Consider the following 19,912-nt stretch of genomic DNA (forward strand, 5'->3'; position numbering starts at 1 on the left):
GCTCTCAGACGCAAAATTCATTAGAACAAACTGAGCCACTTTCTCCTCAAGGAAAGGTTTTTTGGGGGGATTTCTGGGTAAAATAGCACTCATAAATAGGCATTTCATCATTTATGGGGGCGGCGAATTTCAACCAGAGTATGATCAAAGAGAGTTGTTTAACTTGTATTTAATATTCATGACGTGCTTTGGCTGTTCTGTGCTCTGCGAAGCCCCTTTGAAAAGATATTGGATTTGATTGAGGATCTGCAATTAATTGCATGCGGTAATGCAGGAATGCTAGTACTGCATTTCTGCTAATACCATAGGCAGTGCTCGGACCTTTGCCGAGGTTTGCTTTTAACACAAAGTCTACAGTATATGCAACATGTGCATCATCATTTGTTCATAGTGTCCTGTATAATATTTGTTTCATTTTAATATAATATATACAACAGTATGATGTTAAATTGCATCCAAAATACTATGGCATTCTTAAATATGGATTGTACTCTGTTAAAGGTACAGTGTATGAAATTTAGCAGCATCTAGCAGTGAGGTTGTGAATTGCAACCAACGGCTCACTCCATCCCTCACCTTCTAAACACGTTGGTGGCTGACACAGGATTAAGTTTTCATTTCTATGCCAAAGGAAATAACTTATTTATGAAACGCACTCTCTAGAGCAGTTACGTAGAAATAGCTCATTCTAAGGAAGGTTATAAAAACACATTGCGCTTCATTTTGTAAGGTCTTTATACACCTCTGAAGACATAGTTATTTATATTATATTGCATTTCTGTCAATAGATCTGTCAAAAAATAACACATTGGTCCTTTAAAGATTTAACCGCTAGGTATCACATTTTACAAAAACATATAATGCAATGCAATTTCTGTATTCTTTAAGATTAACCCTTATAATACATTATATGCATATAAACTAGCAATCTATGCGTGTGTGTTTGGTCAATCCTACAGACCCCTCTTGAGGTCCGTCTCGTAGCAACATCGGTCTGTTTATGGTACCGGTAATGCGCTATATCACGATGCAATGGCTTTTCTGCACTTCCATAATTGTGTCTGGTTCCAGTAAAAGAGGCTGTCTTGTTTCGTTCCATTTGACGGAGACATTGATTGTGTGTGCATGTCCCGTGCTTCCTCTCCCAAGTCAGATCGTGACCCGGCGCTTTAATCTTCAACTGCCCCGATGAGATGACGCTCTCAGCTGCCTGACAGCATTCTGGGCAATGTCCATCTTGTCCTATGTTTCTCCTTCTCTCTCTAACACCCCCGTCATCTGCTGTCCTGCTCGTCTTTTCTCCCCTGACACTTTCTTTTCACCGTCTTTTCTGCCTTCGTCAATCCAAGGCATCATGTTGTAGCCACGCTCGGATGTTACTGTGTGCATTGTATGACATAGAAGTAGTATTTAAAAAAGCATCATGAATTATTGTGAAGTTTGAAGAATATTATAAGGTAATTTAGTGACAATGCTCGTATTTGTGAAACACTTGCAAACTGCAAAAGCAACGGTGATCGTGACTGTTTGAATGCATCGAATCGCTCAAGCCACTTGACATTCAATGGCACCTGAGCCGTCTTGACAGCATCCTGCGAGCGTGTTTTCCGTAAGTTATTTTCTAGGGCTTTTATTTATTAGCGAGCACTTCTTTACACAGCTGGAGCGCATCTTCACAGCGCACACGCTACGCTCACCCAGCATCCCTTACCAAGCAGGCTCATTAGCTACGAAGTGGAGCTTAAGTTAATTAAAATAATTCCCTGTTAACACAGCTGCTTTGGTCAGCCAAATTAAACAGGGGGTGTGCTCCTCCGTCTGCTTCTCTCTCGGCAAACGTCGCTCCGCTGCTTCCGAACATACCTAATTAGCTCAATGGGAGGAATATTTTAATAGCAATTAATGAGGCACGGGTCGTACGAGCTCTAATTTAAGAGCCCGGTGCGCGTTGGAGAGCATGCCGATGAATTCAGAAGTGAAGAAAGTGGGCCTGATAGGTTACAATTGACCTCGTTCACTATCAGCACGTTGCTTGCGGCACCCTCAGAGTATTGATTTGCTTGAAATTTCCCAGCAAGCCGGCTACCCTGGGCAGATGCGTTCACGACTCTACTTTGTAGTTTGACAAGTTGCGCATAAAAGTAGATAATTTATTTTCGTTCGTTTTGGATTCTGATTGGTCAGTCATGATCATTGTTGGGGAAGTTACTCTGAAAAAGTAATTCAATACTAGTTATTTATTACAAATTCAATCGTGTAATTAGATTACGGTACAAATTGCTATCTCCAAAAAGTATTTAATTGCTTATTACTTTCTATATCCTACATCAACTTTGATTGGTTAAGTGATTTAAGGATGGACACGAAACGTCTCTTTTAATTCATTAAAATAAATAATATACACTGAACAAAATTATAAACGCAAAACTTTTGTTTTTGCCCCCATTTTTCATGAGCTGAACTCAAAGATGTAAGACTTTTTCTATGTACACAAAAGGCCTCAAATATATATACAAATGTTATATTACAAATTATATATTCAAGCACTTCATACGATTGTAAAGTTAGACTTTCGATGTCAAATCTACTATTGCACACGCATGTATTACACAAAGTATTTAGTTTAATGACATTAGAAGTAACTGACGGAAAATACAAGTCATCTCTTACATTACTTTTTCAAGGGAAAAGTAATTGAATTACAGTAACTAATTACTAAGTAACTAGTTACACCCAACCGGTAGTCTAGTTTTTTGTAGTGAGTATACTCTGATTCCCCCCAGCCTATTCACCTGTCCCAGGTCGACAACCCGCACGCATAGTGCACTATATGTGATCCAAGAGCATACTGAAAGATTTATTGCAAGCAAGATTTCAATAGCCAATGACAGCTGGAAGGACTTGCTGGTTTTGTACATCCCTGTCTAAGCCATCAGTTAAGAGTTACGTGTTACCTTACATGGTATAAGTATACAACCCCCAAAGCACAGGTTTTATCAGCTGGCAATTTCAATGCTCATTTGTGATCCATGTGTAAACCCAGCTATACAGTCAATTATTTGCGATGTACTATTTCTACACAAACCCACCCTGCTAAAATAAATTTCAACAATTACCATTTGTGCATTTTTATCAAAATCCAGTTGCACTTAGATTGCTGGCAGTGTCTCTAGCGAAAACACTGCGAAAATAGTGTATTTTAAATGCTTGCCTTGCCATGATCTACTTTTGTTTCATATCTCCTGGTGCACCAATGGTCCAGAAGTCATTGCATCGCACCTTTTTGATTCAAAACTATGTTGTTTCGTATCCTCGCTAACTTTTGAAGTGGGCATATGGAAATTCTTCTTTTTTAGTGGTTATACGGCGTATACCTGCGTATCACATAGACTACACCACTGCACCCAAGACTGGTCATGAAATCTTTTACGCTTCATTTTTGTTGTTGTTTTGCCCAGATGTTGGCTGTGTGTGCGAGACGTTTTGTGATATCAAGTACTTGGCGTCCAGAGTTTTATCACATCCGTCAGCTTTCTTGACGGGAGAGAAACAGCCAAACACTTGTGCATTCTGGTTAGTGGACTCCTTTCCCATGATTTCATCACTTGAACACAGCTATTGACAGGCTACTGCTATACAGCAACATCAGAGCGAAAGATACGCTCGCTGTGTTACGTTCTAAACAGTGAAACAGGAGGAGAGGAGGAGGAAGTGGGCATGAGAGGAGGAGGAAGAGACGACAAAACACGATGGAGCCGTATAGGCAAGCAACTGTGCTTTATCCCAGATGAACAGATTGTTGACAAGGTTGGAACTCTGCTTTGGGTAAACATTAGAGAAATTAGCCTATGATTTATTTTACATTTTTAGCTGCTCTTTGTTAAGCCACACAAGACATTCTCTCAGCGCCTGTTGTTTCAAATTCAATTTGTGTAGGATTTCTAATTCAACATGAGATATTGTTGGACATGTTGTCCCAAACTATGCTGAATAGATGCGTAACGAACCGATTGAGTTTTTTTCTGGCACTAAATGAGTATATAATAATGATATTATGATTGTTGTAATTCTATAAATAATTGCTACTATAACCACATGATCTTTCTCCAAACCCACCTTCCAAGAAAAACAAATACACTGCCAGCAGACCTGATTGAATGAAATGACTGAAAGACAGAAAGCTTTTCTGATTGGTCAGTTTTCAGGCTCTCTGTTGTTTACAAAGTTTAGGAACAGCGTGTTTCGTTAATAAACTACTTCTGCACCTTTCAATATTTATATGACAATAATGGTATTCCAAATATTAATATATTCGTTTTGATCCACTTGACTCTTTCAGTCAGTATCGTTTTTGGAAATCCATTCCATATTATTTCAAATAGTTTGCTATTATTATTTTAGATATTAGAATTAATTTATTATCCAGTATGTTCTGTCTTAAATTCAATACAAGCCTTCATTGGGTGTTTATAGTCTTATTTTGCTATTCTATCATTTTTAAATGATAAGTGAATTTGGGACATCGATTGTTTTGAATACATTTATACAAAAAATAAATAAAGTGAATGCATACACATGCACAGTGCATTTTAATTGCTAAATAAATATTTCATAGCTATGTAACGTGAAACGAATAACCACAGCAGATCTATTACAGTAAACTTTATTTTGTTGTTTTTTGCCACCATAGTTGCAGTACCATGCTGGTCTGGCATCCAGTCTTCTGAACCAACAGTCACTCAAACGATCAGCCAATCAGATGGGAACGTCTGCCAAGAGAAGACCCAAAGTCCAGCCCAGCACTCTTGTCCTCCCCACACAGTGAGTATCACTTCATATTTCATGCAAGACTATCTGATGCATTCATGGCAATACATTGTTACATTCCATGTTTACACTGATGCTGTACAGTTCCTTGTATTGGTGTCAACTGCATCGTGACCGTCAGAACTTTATGACTGAACGCTTTGCATTTACAGTTTTGATTTTGCAGTTGATTCTATTCAAGGTGCGTTCAAGGTATGTTTTTCAATCGTATGTTTGTTCACTGGAAATCCAACCCATGCTTTTGTGATGAACACACATCTAATCCTGCTTGTGTCTGTCGAAAATCTGGAATTTAAGTTCAATTTAAGCACTTATATAAACAATTCTAATCAGAGATCAAGTAATATGTTATATTAAATTCGACCTTGTGTAAAAGAAGCATTTTCAGGAACTTTTGGGCCCTAATGCGCATGTTAGTTGAAAGAAACATAACACACGCTACAATCATGACCCACACATCTGTTTGTCTGTGGACTCACAAGCGTGAAGTCAGAGGTGACCATTGATTCATTCTTCTCTGCTGGTCCGTCTGGTTACGGCGACAGAGTAGAATAGCTCATTGTCTGGAGTGGTCTCACCGAGGTCGTAGATCGTAGGCTTTAATAAGAAATGAGCGAGAGCGAGATTTGGAGTATGGCGAGGAGAGCACGGACTCAGGAGGAAAGATGAAAGACGAATGGAATGAAATAAGTATGGATGGTGGATGGAACAGATGAGAGCGGAGCCCAGGTGGTCTGTCTTCCTATGAAAAGCCTTGTGATGTGATAGCACTCCTGTGTTTCTCCTTGCAAATGGGCTCTTTTTAATCTTATTCTATTGCGATGTTTTTATTTTCTTTCCAAGGCTCTTCAAAGTGATTGTTCATTTATTTCAAGTTGCAGTGGTCTCCTTTGCTCTGGGTGCTTGTAGTGCAATGTTCTGTTCGAGGTTGAAGGACAAGAAGAAAGCACAAACATGTGCCACATATAATGTCCTGTATTTACGGCTATAGTGTCCCGTTATCACTCAATATTCACAATATTCACAGTTTTTTATTAGTTCTTATTTATTTGTATTAATGAATCTAACTACTAGATTTACAAGGCATCTCATTTATCTTGTACTACTGATTAAAGTTAACTTCGCTTTATTTCCCATAATACAATGCGTGGTGCATTTACAATCACATTTTATGGATACACCAGTCACTGTCAAAAAATGATGTATTGCCTTATTGAGGTAACTTTAATGTTTACTTTTAAGATTTGCATAAGGTCAATTTAGACCAATGAAATAATGATTATTGAAAGTAACATGTTGGATAAAGTTCATAATCTGTTTATAAACTGAAGGAATTTACATTCACATGTGCATGTGGTTAAACAAATGTCTTACTTATGGAGTACAATATGCGACACTATGGCTCTCCTGATTTTGCCAAGTGAGAGATGCTCTTGGGTCAACGTCATTGTTGATCCTGGGACAATGCTGCAGATTTGAGGGACACATGACAGCTCATGTAAAGTTTGGCCAGTATGCTGACTTCTACACCTTTCATTTTTATGGCTGTCAAACGATGAATCATATCCAGAATAAAAGTTTGTTTACATTATATATGTCTGTGTGCTGTGCATATTCATTTTGTATTTATAAACATGTACAGATGCATGCATATATATATATATATATATATATAAGAAAAATATAAACATTTATGTATATATACGATATATATATAAGAAAAATATAAACATTTATGTATATATACGATATATATATACGAGATATATATATATATATATATATATATATATAAATCCTAAATATGTATACATGTATGTGTTTGTGTTTATAAATACAAAATTAATATGCACAGTCATATATTATGTAAACAACAAACATTTATTCTGATTCGATTCGTCGCGATAAATCGCTTGACAACCCTAATCATATTATCTATTATTTCCCTCTGATTTAAGGAATGAATTATGGTTTGGACTAGAGATATATATTTTCCTTAAAAATGTTGTTGAACATCTCTCACTTGGCAATCAGTTTGAACCACATACAGCATCTTACACTGTGCTTTGTGGAGCAGGTTGTCTCTATTGGTTTTTCAAAATGCCACCTATATACCCCTTAACCTCGAGTTCCTACATAATGTCGGTACAAGAAAAAGCGCCATCCACAAATGTCAGACTACCTCCTGCAATGGCATTTTGCCAGTTCTCAGTTGTGTTGAGTAAAGTGAAGTTAGGTGCTTCTGATAAATCTGCTTCGAGCGTCGTGTGCCATCACTCTGCAATGCATTGTGGATCTTTAACGGCTCTGATGTTTCTCGGATTGGGAGAGGATGTCGAACCAGGCAAGGTGAACCGAGACCGGTGGCTCCTCTGTCAAACGTCAGTGTCCTGATGAATTTGCCGTTTCTAAAAAGAGCGGCTCATGAATTATGCAGCGCAACCTTCATGCAAGTTTGCTTTTATGTTCCTTTTTCTTTGAAGGCGTTCTCAAATGACGCGCTCAAATGAGTGGGCCGACCATAGAAAAGAATGCCGTCCAGAAGCTCCTAAATGCATTTTAAATGTTTACCATGTAAATAAATCATAATGTGATAAATAATTACAGTCATAATTGGCCCAGATTTGATGCCCTAAGTAACATGTAAGCAAACGGATGCCCGGTCGTAGCGATAAATATTTTACAGCGATAAGATGAAGCAAATAGCAGCCTGAAGAACCTTCAAAATAATCGAATGGAGGAACAAGACTTTCTATTGATCCATTTTTTACCATTAGTCTGATGTAATCATTCAGACGTGGATATTAATGAACCAGGATGAGTTTGGTTGTAGTGCAGAGACGCACAAAATGATTCATGGCTTTTAAACGGCATATTAAACTGCTGTGATAATTGAGGCCCAGAGGAGACTCTCAGTGATAGCTGTTTTCATCCTCTGCATTCATCACAATATTAATCCTGTAAACAGAATTACACAGCATTTACTCATATAATCTGACTGAAAGTGATGGCGCTCTGCTTGATCCCTCTCCCACCTGCTATGCAGACAGCCGTTACGCAACATGATGTGAGAGATACATCTGGATCTTTGTTCTGTAATCGAGCCTTTTTGTAAATCATATTATGTCAGGGTTTTGTCTAGAGCTTTTCCTGCGTAGCTCAACCTGTTAAACTCCAAGGTCATGGGTGCAAAGCACTGTAAGTCACTTTGAATGTACGGTAAGCATTTTTGGACTTACGTTATATTTAGGCACTGACCTCTTCCTGAAGTTAGGAAGAGCTTTCCAGTTGATCATGTTCAGTTATTGACTCCAAGGCAACATTATTTTTTTTCTAAATGTCCATTGAGTTGACATGCATATTTAAAGAAACAAAAATTGTCCTATGAAACAGTATACACACAGACAGTCGGGATGCTGGTCACTGCTGACAGCTCAAGGTGACCTGCTGATACGATCGTGGTGACTGTCATCTGTTACGCTAAAGATGGAGTTTCTCTTGCATCGGAATCTTCTGAAAGCTCTTCTGGGATCAATGTTGAGTGCTGTTGTCATTTTTCTGCAGCATGCTCTCATCAGCGAGATGGGTTCGGACCACATCACTACATGCTCCTTTTGTGACAAGCTGTTTTTTCTAAAAGGCATTCACACATGACTGTTTCACTATTTACTTGTGTGACTTATTATTGCCGCTGTCCTTCTAACCTTGTGTATGTTGTGATTTTCGTTTTTGCCTTAATTTATTATTCACGTATTTTGAAATATCTAACCAATAAAAGTATTAAGAGTGCTTTGTCAACATCGGAATGACTTAATTTGTTCTTTAGACCCCAGAAGCGTGTTTTTTAAGTAGATCTTTGGTTTTCTTAATAATAATAATTTGATTAAAAATGATGATTAACCAGCATATGATGTTATATCATTAAACTAGTTAAATCTGCTATCCTCTCCATCGCTATCCCTGTTTAAAAGCAAACTGCAGGTTACTGTATTTCCTTCATTTTAGACGTCGGGATATCACAAAATCCCAGCTCAAATTAAAATGCTGATTATTTGTTTGGTTATTATTTATTTTTAGAAATTGCAGCTTCCATTGAATTACTAATTGACTAGCACGTTAAATACAAATATTAAATACTATTATAATTATATAAAATATATTGTTGTATATAAAGTCAAGTCAAGTGAATTCTCCAGATGGAAGTAAGCGCAGGTACGGATGGGTCTTGCGCCTACTGCATTGCAGCAACCGTAGACAGCAAAGCGTTATGAAATTTTTTGTCTTTGCTGATCCCTGATTAGAGGAAAGCCAGTGTTGGTGTATCAGTATTCATCTCACCCTCACATGCAGTCACAAGAAAGGGCTATTTGATCACTTTGTATCATCCATCACGCTGGGGAACCAATGTTACCTCGTTACATCAAGATGAACAAAATACACGCACCTCCTTTTTAGCGGTCCTCTTACACCAGCTTCCCACGAATCTCCTGGGTCTCTAAAGATGCCCTTTCTTGTGGCCGCATTGTTTTTGTGTGTGTGTGTGTGTGTGTGTGTAATCCACTGAAACTGTTTCATCACCCGGATGATAATCTGATGCATTAACATTCAATACACACTACAGAGCGGATTCTTTAACTGTGCTGCAGAACCTGCGTGTCCACTGAGCATTCATTAACTTTGCATTTAGATTAAAAGGTTGATAGGAAAAATGCAACGAGACTTGAGCGTGTCAGGACGTCACATTTAAAGATTTGTACATTCTTATCAATAAATATCAATCACTGGTGTCTTTCAAGGAGGGTAAATATGAATTTTACAATGTAAATTAGGGCAGATTTGAAAGCAGGTATATAAATGATAAGGAATACCATTGTAGCCAAATGTGACCCAATGTGTCTTAATTTGCACCACCTTTTCTCTATTGATAGTTGCTTGGTTATCTTTTAGCATCTTGTACTATGAATGGTGGTCAATCTCCAAAAAATATTTTGTTAATGGTTACTAAAAATCTACAGTTAATTGACGGGCATTTGTATTCTACGATGATGCAGTCATCACAATGCCAGAGGAATTTCCTTAGATTCCTTGACCTCTCATCCTGTACTTTTGTAAAGGGGCAGATGGGTGGGAGGCAATTAAATACCTGTTCAGAGAGAAAGCCTGGGGCAGAGCTATTGGGAGTCCATTTCGCAAGAAGCTATACAAATAAGGCAGGTTTCAAGTGTACCATTTTTGATGAAAGACAAAATATCATTTTAGTTGTTTCTAATTCATTTGACAAACTGAATTTAATGGTTTTTGTTGGTTTAACAAATCAAGATCACTAGCATTTAGTATTTAGTATTAGAGAAATATCTAAAAAGCCATCGACGAGCAAAATATCATGTGCAGACTCATGAATTAACCATATCTTTTTCTGTTTAATATTAAACCAAGCAAATTCAAAATGTGCACCCCTAGATTGAAATCACTGGATACATTTGCTCATTGACTTTGCTTGATACACAATCATCAGAGCTGTAGAAAAAAACGTTTTATGTGATTCCAGAGATGATGAGTTAGTTTGCATTGAGATAAGGTAGTTTTCATTCCTGAGGTTTTGAATTATGACGCATTGATAAATTACAACATGTCTTGTCTTGTAACAGGCCAACACACCGCTGTGGTGCCTATCGAGATGCAATTGCTAACCCCATTTGGTTACATCCATTCTTATGCCAATAACCTACCTATGCCAATATTTAACATGGTGTGTCTTGGCTAGAAATGTAATTTTTTGTTCGTGTGAAGTTAAGTAATTGCAATAATTATCACTCGACTAAGACAGAAATCAATCGTTGTTTTGACATCCCATTTGATAAGCGAATATAAAGGAATAAAAATCTAATATTTTACAACATTTCCAAAGTTATTTTATTAATAGAAATACTACAAAAACACTAGATTTTCAATTAAACTAAAGTATGAATGGTAAAACATGTATTTTTGAAGTATTGTGGAATAAAAAGTACAACATACTTTTCCAAAGTAAGAACTATTTGATAAGTACAGATACTTGAAAATGTACAAAACTTCACTACTGTACACCAAGTTGACCTCATTAAGATAATTTTCAAGTGTTTTTGGATATTTGAAGGTGGAAATTGTGTTGATAGTATTTGACCAGTCATTCAAGTAATGTACTTTTTAGGGGTGCTTGCTTGATAAAGCATGCATGGAATTGTATTTTTCTCTTTCTTATGCCGGGGCCTCACCACAAGATTGTCAGGCCGATCTCTCCCATTCCCACAGGTAAAGTCCTGATGATCTTAAATGGCTCTAAAGATAATCTTATAAGATTTTCCTGTGGTGTGGTGTGGTGTCTGTTAAGAGTGAATGAACCTGATCGGAAGAACATGGGAGCTCGATCGCGAATCGTAAATATTCTGTCAATTTTCTTTCAAAAGCATTGCAAATATTATCATTGCAATTACGAATAATTTCAATAAAAAAAGTGACGTAGTGTTAGGAGTGTGCGGATGCTTTAAGGTAGAACAGACAAAATCGGTCCAGTGGAGCCAGTAGACTTTCAAGTGGAAAAAGTGAGCAGCATTTTTTACAAAACAGTATTAATATTATTTTTAAATTACTGTGAAGACATACGTACAAGAATATTTGAGCGGCAATAAAGTTATATCTAGTGCTGTGCCACCTTAAATGCTTTAGATGACGCTGCATGAGCAATTCCTCAAAAGCATTTCCTTAAAATCGGATCAAAACGTTATTTATACACATTTGTTTATATTTAACGCATATATAATAAACATAGCCTACAGTGAAATAATAAAAAACGTATTCTGAAATCTTGAGAAAAGTTGCGAGAAATATCAAGGATTTTTTTCTTCTCATGTTTGTGGTCTCCTTTGAAACTCTTATAAGATTAAAAATATATTTTGGTGTAGCACCAGCTTTACAGCTAAAGGCGCGATCTATTTACACAGGCACATTCCTCTGAATATTAAAACCGACTTTGTTTGTGGACTTATGATATCCATAATTTATACTAAAATCTTTATACGTTGAGATGATAATGAACTTGTTATAATTATGTTCTTGATCTATTTAATATGCTGTTATGTAATTTAAGGTAGAACTTTAGTGGATGCACGAGGGAAATTGTGCACAAACAGTGAGGTATGTACAATTTCGGTTTGCATTTGATGTTTCCTTCTGGGTAGAAAGAAGGCACTGTAGGAAAATCACTTCATGAGAACTACACCAGCCCCATTCGACGTGTAGCAACAACTTAATCTTTCACTGTCCCTGTTTGCACCGGTCCATGGGTAACTCGACTTCTCTGAGACCACAAGCTTTCATAAAAAAAAACAATAGCTCAGTTGGTCCAATAACTTTCAAATGACTTTTAAACAAATCCCTCTGCCAGCCGCCCACCGTCAGTTCTTTAATGAATTATTTTCCTCCTCTGTGTGTGGGGCCGGTCCCCGAAGTCTATTGATAGCTGATGGCAACGGAGATTTTCATTAAACCCTTATTAGCATTGACCCTACAATACAGTTGGGCGACTCTTCTTGGGGTCTGTTCTGCTGACTCAAGGGATGGCTAAAGGCTTTTGGCTCTCTGAGTTCAGTTTATTGATGTCTAACGAGGATGTTGAGCAGCGCTGGCAGGGTTTTAAGTATTAATTTTCTTCTGAAACATTGAAGGTTATGTCAGATATGTGCAGTGGAACCTTGATGTTGAGGGTAGACGTAAATCGATGCGTTAAGGCTTTATGGTCAGAGCTGTGGCTTTATGTTTAGAACTATGGACTAATTTTGGTTTTAGCCGTGTAGAATTAAAAAGATTTACTCTTAAAATACTCTTTGTAGTTTCATTTAGTTACTTTGTCTACTGACAATTGGGGATGTAGTGCTTGGGCATTACATGATAATTCTGTCTTTTTTTCTTAAAGTTTCCACCCTGATTTTGGTTAGGAAGATACTTCCATCACATCTTAAATGCAAGTTTAGTTTAATAGCATTCTTTGCTAGAAATCACATTTTAAACTTTTTGAAGATCTAGCATTTTACGCTAAATACACACAGTTACAATGTATTTTGACACACAACCACAAAAAAAAACATTGCATTGTTTAAAAATGTTGAAGGGTAAAACAACGAATCACTACATATTAACGTATTTTTAGGGTATAAAATACATTTATATTTAAATTCACATTTATGATGTTGTATTAGTGTGTTGTAAAATCAAACACTGGAACAAAAAAGTTTCGTATTGCGTTTTTTTCTCTTTTTCTTTTTGACAGAATTATGGTTCTGAAAAGCTCGGTAAAATATACTGTCAAACATCTGTAAAGTGCTGCGTGGTGATATATCTCTGAGTGCGTGTTGTGTGTAAACCATTAAAATGCAGGAAGAGAAATGGTCAAGATCAATGTTTAATGTGATGATTCAAAAGTGACCACTACCTGCTGACACGGACCACCTCGACTGTTTATGCTGCGTCGATAGTGTCGTATCCAAAGCAACAATTACTTCAATACTGAGCCCCTGATGAAAAGTCATTGATTTAGTATTGACAGTGACCGTGACCCAAGGACGTCATCTGCCTAAAGTAAAAGGTCAGAAGCTGTTTTACTTCAGATTTTCTTTCTCGTTTCAGATATGTGGATGATGTCATATCCAGAATCGGACGAATGTTTCCTGATATGTCAATCGAGCTCTTCCGGCCCAACGGGACGTCAGCAGTTCTCCTGGTAAGACTACACACAGCAATTCAGAGTATATATAGCAATTTCATATGCTTGTTATGTCACATTAAAAACAACTAGAAGTGTCACTATTTACACATAATTAATAAAAGTTATGTTGAGAGGCAGACAGACAGAAGTGTGGCCAGTGTTACTGCGGAGCTCATTGTCTGGGTGATACACCACAATCCAATTTTGTTTGGTTCTTGCGTTCTTTAAAATAACGTATTGATTCATACGTTTTTATTTACATAATAAACGTGTGTTTAATAATTTTTTTATATAAATACAAACACATGCGTGTCTAATTTGAAGAACAAAACAAATATATTTTTATATTAAATATTTATATATTACATAAAAGTGTGTAAATAATAAAAACGCATGTTATTAAAAATTCTTAAATATATACATGCACGTGTGTGTATTTATATATACATAATTATTATACACCGTAAACACACGCACACGTATGATGTAAAACAAATATTTTGCTTACAATTAGCTGTGATCGTTGTACAGCCCAAGTAGCTGTCTTACAGTGTCCAAATACAGTGTGTGATTGTATTTAAATCAACATTAAGATGTCACAATAAATCATCATTTGGTATTTGTGAGCTAAATTTATGAATGGGACATCATCTCAGTGTGGTCAATGGACTCATGTTTATCATGGCTCCTAGAAATACTTCCTCCCCACGCAGACCATATATTATAGCGTTTTGGTCTGATTTATTACATTCTGAGATGATACACCATTGATCAGGCCTGCATGTTTTCAATTGGGTGATTCACAACGGATACCCCCCCACACAGACACACACCTCTGAGACATCCTCTGACATTTCTCCTACTGTCGTCATGTCTTTTGGCAACGCTGACTTAGAGGAAAGATAGAGAGGTATCTTGGCAGCCGAGCCAGGAAGACTACAAATGCCCCCTTCCCCAGCAGTGGGAGTTCACTGGTTCACACCCACAGGGCACGCGCTTCCAGATGGCCTAGTTGGCAGACCGAAGTGATCCGTCACCGAGGGGGCCAATTCGGATGCCAGGCCCTTCTCTGGACACGCTCCTCATGGCCCTCAAGACTGGAGTGTCCTTTGTCTCATCCCGATGGACGCTTTGTGGAGATTATGAAATTAAAGATCGCACCTACTGATTTTCAAAATAAAAGTTTTCACTAATTCTTTCTTTTGTAAGATGGGGCCGATTTTTTATCATTTAATTGCTTCGGAGCACCTTGGTGTGCTAGTAATGGATGTTTTCTCAATTTTGCTTCATCTCTCTTTTTTATAGTGGTACTAATGCTGGGAAACAGGAGGGAGGGTTAAAAACATCTGCCTTTTCTCCACAACTGACTCGCTTTAAACCAGTTTGTAAACAGGCACGTCTGTTCATAGTGAGGCAAAATTAATTGGGCCAGAAGCCAGAAGAGGCGGCTCTCCACGGGCACGTTCTGTCTAACAATTTTGCCGGACCATAATGAGAGGATGTTAATAAGCACGGATAACGCATCTTTCCTGGACCCTCTACCTACTTTCTATCACCCTGTGATACAGATGCTTAACCTTTGCGACTGTTATCAATTAAATGCAAAAATATGAAATACTTTTTTTTTAATCCAGCGAAAAAGAGAGATTTTGAGATCTAAAAAGCGACTTTTAAATCTGCTGCCACAAACCGGAGCTCGTCGCTCCTGCAGCGGTCCGGATCAAAGCCAGTAGCGAACGTGAAACATCCCACAGGATGCTTGCCTGAGTTACAGATGTAGAGCGAGTATGGAAATGAACCTGTGTATAGGCGTTTGCTGGGAAACGTAGACGCTTAAAACTGACTTCAGTTAATGTCGTTTTTTTATGCTGTGACCCGATGGTAGGGAAGTGATTTTGATCGGTACGTTCTTAAAACTAAAGATGAAAAAGATTCTGGCTGAACCAATTTTTTCTAGGTACCTCAGTCAAAATGTTTCTTTTTATTTATTTACATGCCTTTCTGGAATACTTGCTTCTGATTGGTCAGAAACTAAAAATGCTTTAGAATGGACTTCTTCTATATAACTGTACTATTTTCATCCCACATATGTAATTTCTTTCTCAATAATATCAACATTTCTTGGTTATGTTTTGATAATTTGATCAGGAGCCACATAATAATCTGGTTTATGTACATTCTGTCATTTTTGCAAAACAAACCCCTTCAGAATGATAAAAGAGCCTCTTTCTTCATTTCAGCCTGTACATTATCTTTACTTTTGGACCAGTTTTATGTGATTTATTTGCTAAAGTATAGAAACGTTGCAACCAGAATCCTTCTCTTCTTGGATTGTCAACCCTGACTGAAACGTAATGGTTTTGTTGTCTGTGGTTTTGGTCACCTCAGAGCTTCACGCCAGAGCAAAGATAAACAATTTCTTGTTAATTGAATTCTAAAGTCACCTTGTACTGCTATTGATTTACAAAAATATATATTTTTTCCCGCCTCAAGGTCGCTGCCACGCAGTTCAAACCTCGGGGGCGGATGGGCACACGGCAACCGTTCCGAGGGTGGAATATTGACGGTATTCTGGAATGACCGCTGAGTCCTGGATTGTGCTGATGAGGACAGAAGCCGCATGAAGCGGAGGGGTCAGAGCGGGTCGTATTTAGAAAGGTGGTACTGTGTATTGGAAAACACCCCTCTTTGCAGTCAGGGACGTGATATTGTGTCAGCTCGTTCCTCATGTTGCTTGATGCTACAGTAAGCTGCTTTGAAAGCTAATGAGGTGGCCGCCCGCTTCCTGCGACCTCAGCACTGGCATTCAGATTTCCAAGATGGTCGAAATCATGCATAATGCTGTTCGTGTACCTCGAAATCTGATGAACTGACAGTAGCTCAATCCAACAAGACCATTTGACTGACAAGTGACTACGTTTTATTTAGTTTATCGTGTTTATTTTAAGTCCCTATCCTGTCAAACTTTGGTCAATGCAGTAACTTTTAAATCCTTGGATTTCCAAGCAGACTGTGGGCATGTCGTCTGAGGCTAAAACAACAATTTTTGGATGAGACTTATTTCCCTGTTCCTGGCGAAAGTGAATACAAGCGTGTTTAATGGATGTAGCGAGTAAAAAGGATTTAGCAGAGAGTTTCAGACGAGCATGAAACTTATTTTAGTCTCAAGCAGCGAGGATCCGTTTTTCTCCAAGAATCCCGGTGGGTTGTAGAGGGCAGGATGCTTGGCCACGTTGGCGCCTGGCTTTTTTCCGTTACTTGTTCGCGTCTGATTCGAGATCTCACTTGTTGCTTAGAAACGGTTTCATTTTTGTGAAATCTCACAGTTTTTGCCACTTTCCCCTCCCTCTCAACGGCCCACTCTTGCTTCAAATAAAAAGTGCCATCTGCCGCCATCGCGATCCAGTCGGTCGGGGGGTGCACTTAGGAACTGCTAATGAACCTTTCCAGGACGCCCTGGCGTTTACCACACTCTAAGTCAACTTCTTTTCACCCCCTTTGTATTTATATTGTTCTGGCTGCTGGCCAGCGACTTACTTTCTTTGTAGTTGAAAAGCATGCCCAGAATAGCTATTGACGGTGGGAACCGGCTTCACACCTTGGATGCAGCAAGGGATTTGTTTTTTCTCGTTTCTAACTTTCAGGAGAAATTGGTTTGAGTCACTTTGGCGAGATGCTCTTTGCTTATTCTCTGAAAAGTTCATATTTCATGAGCGGAAGTTTAGGCTTCTCAGGCTGTTTATCTGCCAGTATGAGTTTGACATTAGCCCTGTACTTTAGGAAGGAGAGATATATTTACCGCTCTATAAGTGCAGTGTCAGACTTTGATCAACTGCTGAAATCTGCTTTTATGGAAAAGCCATTAGGTGTTTTTGTCTCTCTCTGTCTGTTTGTCTTTTTTATTCGTCCATCTCTATCACTCCATCCATCCACCTGTGTCTATCTATATATCTCTTTCTCTCTGATCTCTGCCCTAATGTTCAATAGTAAAGTTGCTGTTGTCCGTCAGTAGTGCCGTGGTTTTATTACTTGTTCGATTAGAAACAAGATAATAGAAATGTTACTTTTTAAATACGTTTTGGCTTGTATTTTTCTTCTCGTGTAAAGACATGAGCACACAAATCAGTAAGCGTTAATTTACTCTTATTTAATTTGCCTCCGTAGGACTCTTTCTAGAAATTATCTTGTGGTCAAATGAGACAAAAAAGAAGCACAGCGTGCGCGGAAAATGTCTGTGTGAAGTACTGTGCTTCCCCCGGCCGCTCATCAGGGAGAAATACTCAGCGGGACTCTGAAAATCCACAAGGCACTCGATGGGAGATCTCAAACTTTTTCTTCCAGTGTTTCTGTCCTTTTGATTTTGTTCGGTATAATTAGCTACAAGTAAACCTTCTCTGACTACCATACTAACTACCATAATCAAAAACACTTTCTTTATGTTGTTCTGTAACTTATATTCATTGTTCTTAATTTCTCACTTTGACATATGCTGTGTTCTCCTCTAGTTTATTACCGATTGCCAGTGACATTTCTCATTTTTCTTAGTTTTGCTTTGTTTCTATTTCATTCATTTGTGACACCCGAGCTTAAAGGTACAGTTCCCCCCCCCCCCCCCCCCCAAAAAGTGGTGTCACAATTTTTTCCTCATGTCACTCAATACCTGTATATGACTATTCTTTAGTTATAATTAAAAGATGATTTTAACCCGGTGGTTGGAAAAATATTTCAATTTACATTTGGAAGAACTCTGACTTTAAAGGCTGTCAGGGGTAACGGATTCAGGCTGTGAAAGTTTCAGTCATCTCTGCCAGCGCAGAGCGGATCTGGGCAGAGGCCAGGCTTTCAGTTACTCTCAAAGACACGTATTTGATAAGCAATGAGGCAAAAACATGTGTTGCAAGGGCTCACAGAGTATTTCTACCGAATGTTGACATGATTGATCATCAGGAACGGTGCGAGCCGGTCCGTTAACACTCAAAATCAAGCTGACCGCAATTATGTAAACATATTTATTGTTGTATAAACTCAAACATTAGATCTGCTACTCTAACACATGACAACAACGAAAGGTTATCCCATTTTTCGGGAATTTAAATCCGTGTGGTTTTCATAGCCATGGCTGCGCAGTGCAGTATTTGGCTAAACGTCTGATGCATAAGGCACACTTTTATGGAAACACTTCAGCACGTTCAAAGTCGTCATCTGATTGGTTGTATTTCACAGGATTTCCGTGAGACGCGCGCGTCATGTTCTTTAACGGTCCGCCTGGAAACAACACAAAGCCGTCTTATCCAAGAAGTAAGCTGTTGTGTTAACAGCAGTTGCAATAAGAATTCTTCACTATCGACTTAACGCTTATTCTTAAAAGTATGCAAGGTTCACGGCATAAACTTATAATCATTTTGTTGCTGTTAACTTTGGACACGTTCGTGGATGTACACCGATCTGTTACTGTGGGGACATTTCCACGCCTCCAAACAACATGACGTGGTACAAAACGGAACGTGATTGATTGCTTTACCTGTCAGTCAAATGGTCTCTTGTGCGGGCCTTGGCCATAAGTGGCTTCGTGAGACTAGGGCATTCTAGTCAACTGTGAGTGACGTAAGTGAACCGTTCCAAGATGGCGGACACGTCTATGTGCCTGAAACGCTTGAATGCAGCATCTAGTTATTTATATCTATGCACTATACTTTTATGGTTGTGGGCCATGATGATGATCTTGGGATAGTTCATCCAAAAAAAAAATTGAATGTATCTGTTATTCTGAAATTACTCTTTAATAATATACTTTATTCACTCAGCCTTTCTCATAAAACATTTTTTCAGTGATCAGCCTGAGACGTCTTATGACATCTCCTTTGGTTTTGCTTACAATCCACTGTTTCACCCAAAACAACAAATGATTTGCTATTCATGCATTTATTCATATATGCACGAAGCCTCGCTCGATTCTGTCACTGGACTTCAGTCGATCTGTTTGCTTCTCTTCATTGGCAGCAAGACAATCCATCAGTGCTAATGCTTCTGAAGTTTCATTGTAATGCGTTTCTCTCTCCTTTCGTCTTTGTTACGAAACCCCTTCAACAAACATAAAGAAAGTCTGACAATCAAAAACTCCTCTTGAAAGCCTCAGTCTCTTTCATATTGCATTATTGGTTTGGCATTTATAAGAACATAATGCTGGGGAACCTTAACACTGCTTTTATTCCCAAGCGAGGCTTGTTTTTGTTAAAGTTTGTCATTCAGGTGTTATTTCAGCTGAACTTTATCACGCCAGTCTGTATTGTCCTCTGGTTTTCCAGACCACAAGCATGTTCCCCTCTCACAGTGAGCGGTGGGGTC

At 38.2% G+C, this 19,912-nt stretch overlaps 1 protein-coding gene across 1 annotated transcript in view; it reads left to right on the forward strand.

Moving 5' to 3' along the window:
• Positions 1–19,912, forward strand: part of med27 (mediator complex subunit 27) — a 39,764-nt gene that overhangs the window by 10,749 nt on the left and 9,103 nt on the right. Inside the window, exons 3-4 of the mRNA XM_079467355.1 lie at positions 4,691–4,821; positions 13,489–13,582. Coding sequence (XP_079323481.1) covers positions 4,691–4,821; positions 13,489–13,582 — 225 coding nt within the window. The remainder of the gene's footprint in view (positions 1–4,690; positions 4,822–13,488; positions 13,583–19,912) is intronic.

This window comes from Barbatula barbatula, assembly GCF_947034865.1.
Source record: "Barbatula barbatula genome assembly, chromosome: 11".
NCBI classification, from domain to species: domain Eukaryota; kingdom Metazoa; phylum Chordata; class Actinopteri; order Cypriniformes; family Nemacheilidae; genus Barbatula; species Barbatula barbatula.